General features: G+C 45.1%; 1 protein-coding gene across 1 annotated transcript in view; it reads right to left on the bottom strand.

Moving 5' to 3' along the window:
* Positions 1–13,141, bottom strand: part of LOC136985265 (polycystin-1-like protein 1) — a 109,501-nt gene that overhangs the window by 53,967 nt on the left and 42,393 nt on the right. The window contains exons 12-15 of the mRNA XM_067282512.1: positions 12,416–12,580; positions 4,193–4,301; positions 3,108–3,655; positions 2,166–2,527 (exon numbers count right to left, since the gene is read on the bottom strand). Coding sequence (XP_067138613.1) covers positions 2,166–2,527; positions 3,108–3,655; positions 4,193–4,301; positions 12,416–12,580 — 1,184 coding nt within the window. The remainder of the gene's footprint in view (positions 1–2,165; positions 2,528–3,107; positions 3,656–4,192; positions 4,302–12,415; positions 12,581–13,141) is intronic.

Consider the following 13,141-nt stretch of genomic DNA (forward strand, 5'->3'; position numbering starts at 1 on the left):
CTCCGGGTTAATCTTTAAGAAAATGACAAACAATAATTTTTTTCGGGCTTAGATAAGAAGCAATTTATAAATCATACGCGTTTGTTTCGAGAAGCATGACATTTACAAAGATAGCGAAACTTCATTTATTTGCTCTATCATTAGATCCCATACAATGCATCTAAAAATAAAGATTGTAAAATAAAAATAAAATAAAAAAAAACTACAGTTAGAAGAAAAATCTGATTGACATAACTATCAATCATGCAACTGTCACCTGCATTTGCTTCTTGCATTCTAATTTCATTTTTATAGCATGCCTGTATCCATGGTAACAATAACCTAACAGAAAAATCCTATAAAAGTTGCGATATTCGAGGAAGAGAATGTTTCCTGTAATTTGCTCTAATGCTGATGAAATATTGAGCTACAAAATTAATGAAAATATTTTCTCTCCTTACAAAAATTCCTCCAGAAAATATCGGGAAATGATAAATGAGGAAAATAATGAGGCTTTTCTTTATTTTTCTCTCGGAGTTTTTATTAAAGACGTCTGCACCCGAAAAGCCCGGCAATACTTTGAAATATTTAGACAAAATTTAAATCTTCGGATTACTCGTCGTTCTCGGGCGATCGATCTTTCCGGAAACGTCGGAAATAGACTTCGAGACTGCGAAAACGGCGATAGTCCGTCCACCGATTTGTCGGTTTGGTAACGCGACTTTACGGATGTAATTCTTCTAAAGAAAGATTCGGAGGAACTAGATACAAATTTCGTCCTCGTTACTCGATTCCGTACACTCCGTATAACTTAATAAGAATCGAAAATTACGTTATCGCAAAATCATTACGGAGAAGTCGAACGTCTAATCTCTCTCTCTCTCTTAATTTGCATAAATGATCAATTTCTAGAATTCTGTAGTAATTTTGTTCATTTAATAAATATTTAAATATGAAAACTGAAGAAAATATCTCAATCATTAGGCATTATCTATCCAGATTAGGAAGAGATAATCTGTTTGAGAACTAATCCCGCTCTTTTAAATCGGCACGTAACACTTAAAATATTTAAATACAAATGGAAATGAAGCTGGGAAGAGTGACGTTAATTTTAATTTTAAAACAGGTAAAGAGAAAAAATTCATTATGCAAATATAATTTTTAATATTTTTATAGAATCCCTTCGTGTAGAAATTGTTCTTTTCTTGAAATTCTTAACCGTTTTTTGCGGCGGAAAGATTTGTAAAATTTATTACGCGCCGTTAGAACGCGGTCAGATTTCGAGGTGTTTAAAATCTCAAGAAACCGGTCACCTCGACTAGATTTTTATTTTATTTTTCTTTTAATTCTAAATTTTATATTCATTTTTAAAAATTTCCCTTTTACTCGTAGACATAAACTTCTTATACCGGTTAAACGTTTTTTATGTTATATCCAGGCAGATTATAAATTATAGAATAAAAATTTTAAAATATGATAATATATAAAATAAATTCCTGATTTTTTTTTAGGGAGAGAAAAATAAAAACTTATGCGAATAAAAAAAAAACCCCTCGGAAATATTTATTCTTCGAGATTCATTTTTTTGGATGCCGAAACAATGCCAAGAATGGATCTCGGAACCGGCTGATTCAATGATTTCCTAAAGGAATTTCGACATACGAATATCTGAAAAACATTGCGCATCAATTTACTAAATTTATAAATTAAGCAACTAACTTTAAAAAACAGAAGTGTTCGTATGATTTACATATTCTAAGAATAGGCGATGCCGACAAAAGATAAACATCGGTAACTGGATACGGTTCACCCGACAAGTACATTTTAAAGAGTAATTTATCAATTTTTGTATTAAGATGCCGATATTAGAGTTAAATGTGAATATTTCGTCAATAATAGATGCAGACTATTATTGAAATCACTCTAAGTAGCTTCAAAGCAAATTTTATAAATATAAAAGAACGAAAGAACGAATCCGGAGAAAAGACGAGAATATAATTGAAGATTCAACAACCGCTCGTTCGAAATGTTTGCTTTTCTAATCTTCTCTCTTAATTTCCTCTTTAAACATTAATTAATTGCAAAAAGTATCTAGAAAGAATCCTCCGACCGGTCAGAGAACGATCGACAAAAGTAAATATCGGTGCGTAACGTCGAAGAGAGAACTGCAAATAGCAAAATCTTACCTCTTCGGTAGTAATGAGTGCACTGGGCCGTGGGCCGGAGAGAAAGGGTGCCCAGCTGGGCGGGAACCGAGGTCCCGTTTCCGTCGCCAAAGTCGAAGAGGAACTCCACGTCGGATCCCCAGTAGACCTGGGCCTCGAAGGTGACCGGAGGGGTGACGGGCGGTTCGGATCCGCCGACGAGCAGGGGAGCCGCCCAGACGTCACCCACCGGACGAAGCCGAAGTTGCCTGATGGGCTCCACCACCCGCACGGGCGCATCCAGATAGGCGATCACTTTACCGAAGGGATTGGACACCTCGATGCTGACGTTGTAAGTCTCGGCAATACCGTAACCGTGACGAGCCACGCTGACCGTTTCATTGCTAGAAGAGGAAGGTATTTAACGTGAAGGACAAAAGAATCCGAAAATGGCGACCGACTCAATTCAAGCTCCGACCGAGACGTTCGGGACCTTATCGGAGCCATAGAGCATACCTATAGGAGCGTAAAAGTCAAACGAAACTTATTTCTACAAGCATTCCTTGGTGAGATACAGCTTGTCAAAATTGGGTTGCACAAGATTGCGAGTAGCGTCGCTCTGCTAAGACTATCACATTTAACTATTCGACCCGCCGGCTTCGAGTAGCCCACTCGACCGTTTGCAGAGCACTCAGCATTATGTAGTTTTAGAGGTGTGAGGCTCTCCCCCACCCGAGCACCGAAGCACACTACTATATGCAGAGCATCAGTCGTGGCAAGCGATAGCCAGCCTCGACAACGCAAAGCACGGAGAATAGGCAGTATACAGATACGAGTAAAGACCGACCTTCGGAGACGAATATCTTGCAAAGAGTCGCACATACTGTACAGTTCCTTAGACTTTTCTGCTCGTACGAGGAGGATCTACAATTCGAGGGTCAAAGAACCTCTCGTTCGGAGCTTGAATCTTACCCGACGACTTACCTTTCGACGGAGGTATATTTGTCTCCATCGTTATCTCGAAATTCCCATTTAAATTTTAGATCGGTTCCGGAGGCAACGGTGGCTCGAACCACAACCAAACCCACGTCGACCGTCAGAGGAACGGGTGAAGGGGTAAGTAAGGTCAAAACCACGCCGCTTATCAATTCTCCCACGTGGGCCATTCGCCGAGTCGTCATCCAGCTGATCTGATTAGAAACATTGACAACCACGGGGTAATCGCCTTTCCTACCGTATTTATGTAGAACCGGAAGGGTGAAGAGGCCAGGTTGGCTTCGATCGGAGCGGTAGTAGTAAATTGTTCTCCAAGATCCGTCCCCGAAAGAGACCGAAACATTGCAGCTAGAACTTCCGACGTAAGAAATACGAAATTCGGACACGCTACCCACGTGTACTGGAAGCACCCGCAAACTTACTTCCGTCACCACCGGAACAGCGATGACCGTCAGAAGTGTTGCCAGCCGACTAACACCGTTCCAGGCTTTAACTTCGATCACGTGACTTCCGGGACGTGCTAGCGACAGCGAAACCTGAAACGAGAGCGGGTGTTACAAATCGCCGTTGCGCGCGACGCAACAAGTCGAGTCGATATACAGGCGCTCGACAAGCTATAAAACCTACAATGCTTACTTTCGCACAACTCTTTCCACCTATTTTTTCTTTTTTTTGGGGGGGTAAAAAACCTTAGACAGTCATTTACAGATTCTAGCGAGGAGACGTTTCTGACAATGAAGAATGGGTTCTCCGCCGCTCTCTTATCTCTCTCAGAGCTCGGTCGAATCAGTCAATGTCACCGGGCGAAGCAGACACGCATCGCGCGCCGGAACCCGCGCTTGAAAAAGTGCGCATTATCCGCAGAGTGCGGAGCGACGCGGTGGGTGCGGAACGCGCGCCACCCCAAAAATACGGGGATCGGGTCCCATTTAAGGGATTTATGCAACGAGACTCCCGCGCGGCGCCATCTATCATTGGGTTACGGCGGGGCGCGAAAGGTAATGGCCCCCATACATCAAAGCGCCCGTCTCCCTACCATTGTAATCGAATGACCCAGAAGACAGTCGGCTTACCTCGCTCTCGGCGGTAATTTTCCACTCGTCTTCGACCTTCCAGGCGTAAACCACCCCGATATCGGATTCGGGGGAGATGGCGGCTCTCCAACATCCCAAGATGGCAAACCTGCATCACAAAAAAAAAAACACAGATTTAATCTTCCACGCTCCTTCGACGCCGATTTCTAACGTCGCGCGATCCTCCGACGCGTGTAACACCTCGCGATCGATGGCCTCCTTCTTCTTCTTCTCCACCCCACCCGCGGATTATCCACTCCATCTTGATTAAGATGCAAATTTCCCGTTCGCTTCCGAAGATGATCTTCTCCACCGTACGGAGAAAATGTTTCTTCCGCCTTCTCCGCGGTCGGACTTCGGTCGCTTGGTGAATACGCAACCATCGAAGCGAATAAATCCCGGGCACACGGTCACAAATGGATTTTGTCACGTGACGCGCCCCGGGGGAGCGGAGCGCTTCCGCCGGTGGCCAGAAAATGGGAGAGTGCAGACAGACAACGGGCTACAAAATTTCCCGAAGGTACGTAAAACTATGTCGGCTCCTTTTCGAGTTAAGCGAAGCACACATTTTTCTGATTCGGGTTCGAATCCCGGAACCGAACTCTTCAATTTCGAATGGAGAGTTAAGAGAATGACGACATTTCTGTTTTCCTCCGTTTGTTTCTCGACTTCTTCACTTGTATTAGCAACGACGTGAAAATCCTCCCTCTTAACCGGGAAAGAATGCAGGCCTGGAGGAAATCCTAAATTCCAAAATCTGATAATTTACTTTCCCCTTTTTTTAAGGACAGAAATCAACAGCGGGAAAAAAACAAAAAATCAAAAATTTAATTCTAAATAATTCGTATTATTAATAAAAAACTATAATATCATAATTATATTTAAATCCAAAAAACAAAACCGCAACGACTGCCTATTGCGAGATTAAGCATTTAATTTTTAACACATTAATAACGAGATTATGAGACGATTTAAGCCAATAAGCGAGAGGCATTCCTATCCAATCGACCCTAATATGAACAAATACATAGATATGGGATTATAGACTCGGATGATTCTTAATTTTTTTTCTTTTCTTTATTCAAACTTTCGAGGTAGAAAGATAAAATGAGGAAGCGAGCCAATTTAGCGAATTTTCTCTCAATTTTCGCGGGGACAGGTTGGGATCGAGTCGAAAATGGGCGAAGAAAGAGGGTGGATGGGAACGAAGCGGGGAAGGAAGAGCGAAACGTTTGGCGGCGGATTAAGGAGCGAGAGGAGAAGAGCCATTAGGTTGGAGCGAGGAGAAGCGAGCCAAGATTAGGTCGTTGGAAAGCGTTATTGCGGGTCGGAGACTGGACGATTTGCAAAGTCCGTAATTTATTTCCTCGGCGATATTAGAACCCCCTGCGCTGCGAAACCCGGCACACAATACTCCGCCTTTTATTATTCATAACCGGAGGACGGTCGCTGTTGCCACAAGAGATTAGCATCCGCTTTGTGCGAGAACGTTACCGATGTTTCTCTCCCCTCGCTCTTATCCGAATGTATGTAGAACCCCGCAAACATCCGCTCTTCTTCGGGTAATCTCGGCCGCTCGCGCCCTACATAACTCATAAACATCGTTTTGTTATTAAAGGAGGACGAAGCGCGGCTAAAACAAATATTAAAAAGAAGCTTCGGACATTCCTTCGGCCTCCGGATTTACTCCTCCGGTTACGACCCACTTCAATTTTTGTTTCTCACAAAAATTGAAGTCCAACCTCCTCCTTTTTCTTTTCCTGAAATGAAAACACGCTCCGGAGGAAACGAAAATTGTACATTCCCAATACCAAAACGTCTTCAGTCTTTACCTTTTTCTACCCCTTTATCCAAATATAAACCCGTTTATTCGGGAAATTTTTCTTTGGCGGCATATTTCTACAACGAAATTTCTTGGTAAAACAACATTTCTAAGAATGTTCTCTAGAAAATTTATTTACTTATACACTCCACCCGCCATTTTTCCTTCTGATATTTCGCATTCTTCATCGTTCAGATGAAAACTTTTTTATGACTTTTTACGTTAATTTTTTTCTGTATACGTATTAATTCAACGATTTTATCCTCCTCCTCCCGCATGAAAGTTTATTCATTCGTTACTTTCTGATATTATCGTAAGTATTTTCAGCTAAATGTTCCCTCTAGCGGTTAAAATTTTAAATTGCGCAGTTATAAATACTATTCTAACAATATATGCGCATTAGGTTATTATTGATAAAATTAAACAAACAATTAAGAAAAGCTTTAAAATTTCTCAGATCGAAGCGTCTCATTGGTATTTTTTACTGTCTGTTTTCAGCGGTTACGCCAAACACACGTAAGTGACATATTGTTTACGAATGGCGGATCTCTGTGTGACAATAAATCGGCGGCGAAGTATAAAAAAAAAATAAAAACACCACCTTGGGAGCCCTATGGTTTAAATTATAAAACAGAAAAAGAACAGAAGTGTATTTATTTTCCGAAAAAAAATTAACGAGTTTTGAAAATAAAATGGAAAATTTTTTTCCGACAGAATTATCCGGTCTTTCCGAATTTAAGCGATCCCCAGACGGGACCATAAATCTGACACAAAGAAGCGTCGTGCAGCATCTCGCTACTCGTTTGAGTCTGTGGTCCACCTTTGTTTTAACGGAGAAAGAAAGTTCAATTTCTCACCGAAAACGGATGTTCAATTTCCAAAATAGCGCCACCGTTGTCAGTTACTAGAAGTTTTTCTCGTGTATACTTACTAGTAAGTAATAATAAACGAAACATTGGCGAAATTAATTTAATTCAGAATTATCGTATTAATAGATTTGGAAAAAAAGAGAGAGATTCTGTTTCGGGTCCTAGGGCGAAACGGAAGTTTTAGCGGAGACCCAGGAGAACGTTTGGTAAGACGTAAATGATTCTCGGGAGGGAAAATGCTACTGAAAAGCGCCGAGAAACCGGTCATCGGGGGCAAAGAGGAGGTAAACGAAGGAAAGGAAATTCGTGCGCGGTGGAGAGAGAGCGGGAAGAAAACGGTAGAAGAAAAATGACCGCCGGGACCGAAGGGAATTAAGCGAGAAAATTTTTATACTGCGGCGATAAAAGCGCGAGAAATAAATCTGAGGCGGCAACGTCAAAATACGTTTCGCTCCTCAAACCTCTCTCCTCGGTAATTTCCCCATCGATCGGCGGGAAGGTAGGTAAGCGGGCCGCTCCGCGCGCACCACCCCTTTTCGTCCCCCCTCAACCGCGGGCCACGGAATCCGGAACTGGTTCCCCGATTGCCGACTACCCTCGCGCCGGTGTCGGAGACGATCGCTTCCGGTTCTCCCACAGCCACCGAGGTACAATTACGAGCGGCGGGGAATCTTAATTATTATTCGAAAAACTCGGACAAAAAAAAAGGGGGGGAGCGCCTGGGAACGAATGGTATAAGCAAATGGCGAACGAATCGATAAACGGATAAGATCCGTCTGCATCACACTAAACACGTTCCTTAATTTGGAAATGGGTTTTGGGCCCGCCGATATAATTGTCGCCTGGCGATTGTGTTGTAGGCTGGCCTCTACTGCCAAACGTAAATTTTGCAAACCCCTCCCCACTACCATCCGGAAGAGTGGCCTTTTTTCCGATCTTCCGGACAATCGGAGCGCGATAATTCCGTCCGGGACTTTCATTTTCGAAGGTGGACTCGAGAGGGAGACGTCTCGGGAAATGATGGAAATGTTAATGCAGATGTTTTCAAATAATTGTATTATAGAAGTGGAAAAGCCATTTGCGAAGGAAACGAGGCTAAACTGAAAAATCGAGGAGAGCGGAAAACTGGAAAAGCGATGAATAAGTAAAAGGGTCGCGATAGTTCCCTGGACGTCGGTAAGCGAGGTTAATTTCCTCTCCGACTAACCGAATTACGGGGTGACAGAGTCAACGGCGGAGCGGCGAGGAGGAGGAGGAGGAGGAGGAGGAAGAGAGGGAGGAGGAGAGCCGCGCGACGAGAAAGAAGCGCGGCGACGTCGACTCGAAAAGCGGTGGTCGGCGGTCGCCCTCTTAATTAATTAATCGAAGAATCGGTGGAGAAGCGCGGTCCACCTCTAAACCGAGCGACAGAAGATGAGCTGCAATTATCCGGATAAGTTAAAGAGCTTCGACGCGTGCCGGCGCGCGCGGCGAGCATCGCGAGGGGAAAATAACGTCCTTCCTCCCTCGTGGGGCGACTTAATTGGCTCCCAGCCCCCTCCAACGACCGTAACGTTTACGTTTACGAGCCGAAACGTTTACTCGTACTCATAGATTCTTCGAGTCTTTCTTCGGCTCGGTAAACAACGACCAGAAGAGGAGGGAAAAGGCCGAACGAAAACAAGCTTATAATAGATCCCCAGAGATGACTTTTTCGGCTCGCCTACGTTTTACGACGCCGCTTAACGATCCCAAAAAAAGGAACATTTATCGCCTCTCTCGCCCGATTTTATCGACAAAAACGTAAATTGGAAAAAATCGTCATTAACGCCCTCCCCCCTCTGCTACAACCAGCCGCGACGCAACGGCTTTGCCCCACGCGGCGGGAAACGACAAGAGAATAATGTAATTTTATTGGTCAGTTAAACAATGGGCATTTTCGTTCACGTGACCGAATAAAGGGAAGTATTTCCAAGTTATGGTTATTATTACTTATCCCGTATTCTCCGTGGCCAAGACGGTAGGACGGGACTCGATCTCGGTGGGTGGCAGAGTAATTACGACTCTTCATCACCCGGCGGCGCTCGGTTCGGGCACCCCGGCCGCGTCTTCCGGTCAGAGTCCTAACGTTCCTCTCATTGGTCAATGACGCATCCGACGTCCATCCGAAGGTTCGACATTAGCGTAATGACGGGTCGAGCAATTAACGCGACGTTGTTTTCGTCCGAATAATTTATTCCGCGCACACTCGGGATTAATGACGACTTCTTGTGGCGCCATCTGTCTTTAATAACCGTAATTAGCGGATTGTCATTCGCCGCCGTCCATTTTCGGTCCGCGGGGACGTAACGTTTCTTCTCGTCGGCACCAAGAAATTACGCTAGAAAACTGTCAAAATTTCCAATTAGGGCGATCGAAAGGAAGAAATTCGTAATGTTTCGCTAATTCGCGGACGTTAACGTTTGGAAGGTAACGAGAAAGGGGGAAAGGACGTCGAGACAACGCTCACTAAATCCTAGTCACGTGACACGATAAGAGCCGATAGGAAGATGGAAACGCTCCCCGCTCGGCACCTCACTCGGCCAATTCGTGACGGACTTTTTTTTCCCTACGAGAGGCAGCAAGGAAAGGAAGGTGCTTCAACGTGAGCCAGACGGAGGAAAAGCAGAGGAGGGTGGGTCCGGACACAGCGTAGTTAATCACCTCGGTGCTAAACCGGCTGTGAGAATGAAATAGTGTCTGGCAGTCGCCATTATGCCAGCTCACGAACTGTCCATTAGGACCAAATCTCGCCGGGGATCCATCTATCAAGCGGCCAAGGTCTCTCTCGTCTGGGCCTTTGCGGGAGGGACTCTGCCTACTTCGATACGATCGGTTCCTCTCGGCGCAGTCTGGCGATTTCGGATAAGCTAAGCCCTATCCGACCTAGAACCCGAACCCGGACTCGAACGTAACTACCGAAAACGTGTTTGTTCCGTAAGCGCAACTACTGCAGTGAAGGATCCTTTCTTTCTTCGTGAAGAATTCTATTAGAAGTAGACAGGGGGAGCGTGGCCGAATAGAAGAACAATAGCGAAAGGCGCTCCGATTTCGCCGCTGATGTTGCATGGCCTCACCTTAATCTGGCGAAGATAATTTTCTTTGGGCGAAAACAAGCTCCAAAAAAAAAGCCCGGTCGTTACTTAACGCGAGGGAGAAAAAACAAAGATTAAAGTTTGGAGAGGAAGAAGACGGAGGCAACCGTAACAGGTCTATTAATCACGCTTAATTGCCAGCTTCCACGGATCTTCGGCATCTTCCCACCTCTTTTACGGATTTATATTTAGACAAAATAGATAGGGCCCCTTAATGAAACTCCATTAACGACTGCAGAAAGCGAATTATCCCCGTTCGACGGAGAATAATGTGAAAGGGTTTCCTCCCGTTATTAACACCTCTCTCTCCTTTCCCACCTTTTCGGGCGCCATTTTTATCGCGCCGCGTAATAAAAATGCTCTTCTATTATACGGACTCGGGTGACTTCTCCCGGTCGAGTCGGCTAAAGGTGGTGTTGTGGGGCTCTGGCTTCTTACGCCTTTCGCAATTCCGTTTTTACGGTTGAACGTAAATTGGGGAGGTTTTTCCGCCGGCGCTCCGGATACGAATATGAAACGGAAAGACGATACGATCTTTCTCCGGGAAAATTTTCGGCGCTCGACCGCGTGGGATTCCGTAACGGAAAAGTGCTAGTGTATTAATTAATTAGGAGAGATTGGTTGCCAATGCATAACGTTAAATGATTTTAATGGGCAGGAAGACCGGGGGAATAAAGTGTAAATTTACGGCGCGCTTAATTCTTCTTTAAAAATATGGCAGCTATTTACCTAATCGAATTTATGGATTGAGAGAAGAAAACTAAGAGAAATACGAGTTTGGTGAAATTTTAAAGTCAGAAGTGGAAAAATATACTGAATAAGCAAAGCAACACCTCGGCCACATCTTCCTCGTCCTCGACGTGACAAACGACTAGAGAGAATTGTTACCGTTACCGGTTTTCCGGTGATTCTCCGAAAGAAAGGAGGATTTATGGGAAAGATAAAAAAATAAATAAAAAGAAGGGGTGAAGAAAAACAAGGAGAATCGGCCGAGTAAATGGCGCCCGGTTAGTAACCGGGTTTGCGGTAAGAATCGCCCATCCGGTCGAATCGGATCGAAGTTGATGGATGCGAAGAGTCGGAACAAAGCGAAGGAATCTGATATTCCGCTCGCTCCATGCGCGCAATAAGGTCTTCTTAGTCCCTCCGTCTTCCAATCCCTAAACCCCGCGGCTAAAATAAAAAATAAATAAAAAATATAAAAAAAATCCCGCCCGATCCAATCGAGGGACGAACCAATACGGGGGTTTACTGTGGATAATCCCCGAACGACTGTAAAGAGGCTAGATAAATAGCCCGAAACACTCTTACTCCCCTTATAAGTGAGCCAACGAATTCGCATCCCTCCGTCCCACCCCCCCCTGCAAACGTAATTCTCCGGCCGAGATTTTTATCGTTTTGGTAAATTGGATTTCCGTCGGCCACCGGTCGCTGCCCGACCCCACTTTCTCTTTCCGGGGTGGTTGCCGGAGAAGTGGCCGCGCTCTTCTACGCTCCTCCACTAGCCACCATATCGGAGAGGCGGAGCGCCCCCTCTCGGGAATAACCGGTCGGAGGCGAATGGATTCCCGGAGCGCCACCGGGCGGTTTGGGATGAAATTTAGGGAGCGAGCGCGCTCTCTCTCTCTCTCTCTCTCTTTCCCTTCTTTCTACCCGGACTTGACAAACGAAACCACCGCCCGGAGAAAAAGTATTTAAAAGATATGTTTTGTCAAAAGCCAACAAATGCCCCATTGATTGTTAGTTGGCAGCACGTTGGAGGGGAGGAGATACTAATTATGCTTATCTAGTGGAACAGACGTCGTCGGGTGCCTGGAGACTCTATTGTTTACCTCCAATTTTACCGATTTTTCTCTGGGCGATTGTTTTCGGGTTCTCTCTCGCGCTCCGGTTATCTGAAATTTTTCTTGGGGCGGAAGAAGTCCGAGGCGGAAATGACGAAACAATACTTCTGTCGAGCGACGGAAATTTGTTTTAATTGAAGAGCATTCCCAGAGGAGTAGGCGAGTGCCTTTTTGTTCCTTTCAACCCGAAAACATTCTAGATCTTTGCCTTTCCGCCCACTTTATCGCTTCTTTCTCTTTCTTCTATCCTTCCAATAGTCTTAATTTCTTCTTAATCCTCTGAATACTAAATGGAAACAATCAGGAAGGATGCTGATAGATCCCGGCACTGAAACATTTCATCTTGAAAAACCAATTTTTTTTTTGCCGTCACGGATTGCGCTTCCCTCGGCCGCGACTACGCGACGCGATCCAAGATGGAGATGGAAAGACAATCGAAAACCACCGAGGCAAAAGGGAACGTTAACAGAAAAGGTGGAATGGGGTCGAGTCCGGAGGGTGAGAGAAAAAGAAAAATAACCTTTGATTTTATGCCGTTTGAATCAGAGAAATTGTAGTGAAATAACGGTACCTACCTGTCAAGATAAGGAACCAATCTCGGTCCTAACACGTGGATCTCGCCGAGAGGATACTGGACGTTCAGCCGAGAAGTCAAAGTAAAGTTCGATATCCAAAGTCGGTCCGAAAACGGGGTCACTCGGATGTCTACCCAACCGGCACGGTGGAAGATGTGAGTCCAACTGCGAGAAGAGACGAGAGAAGAATGAGTAAAGTCAACCGGGAGCGACTTGTGGCGCAGCGGCGCGCGCGCCGTCGACGACGGGGCGCGCTGCGGTCGTTCATTAGTTGGTGGCGGCGGGCCATCGGCGGAATCCAATTATCCGCATTCTCCGCCTCCGGAGATCGCCCGCAGACAGCCAATTAATGTCCCTCGTAAAACCGTTCGAGTGGCCGGACAGACGGACGACGGGGAGAAGAAAAGGACGTCCCCGCCATCTTACAAATTAGCTAGGGGTGCTGCGCGCCCCCCTCGGGTCGTAAAGACTCGCGCACATCGCCCACCCGCTCGGAACTCGTTAACGCCACTTCCGGAAACTTTTAACGCCGCTAAATGGGGTACTGTCTTTTGTGTTTCGTCCCCTTTCCGTGAAAGCTTCAGTCTGACGAAAATCTCCTTACAAGAGAATCCTCCTTATGGATCCAAAGTATACAATACTTTTCTGAATTCTCTCTATCCAACAAAATCTTCGAAGAAGTGGCACAACCATAAATATTATATAGAATACCAGGGTAATCTGTGA

The sequence above is a fragment of the Centruroides vittatus genome, unplaced genomic scaffold (assembly GCF_030686945.1).
Source record: "Centruroides vittatus isolate TY-2023 unplaced genomic scaffold, ASM3068694v2 contig_957, whole genome shotgun sequence".
NCBI lineage: Eukaryota > Metazoa > Arthropoda > Arachnida > Scorpiones > Buthidae > Centruroides > Centruroides vittatus.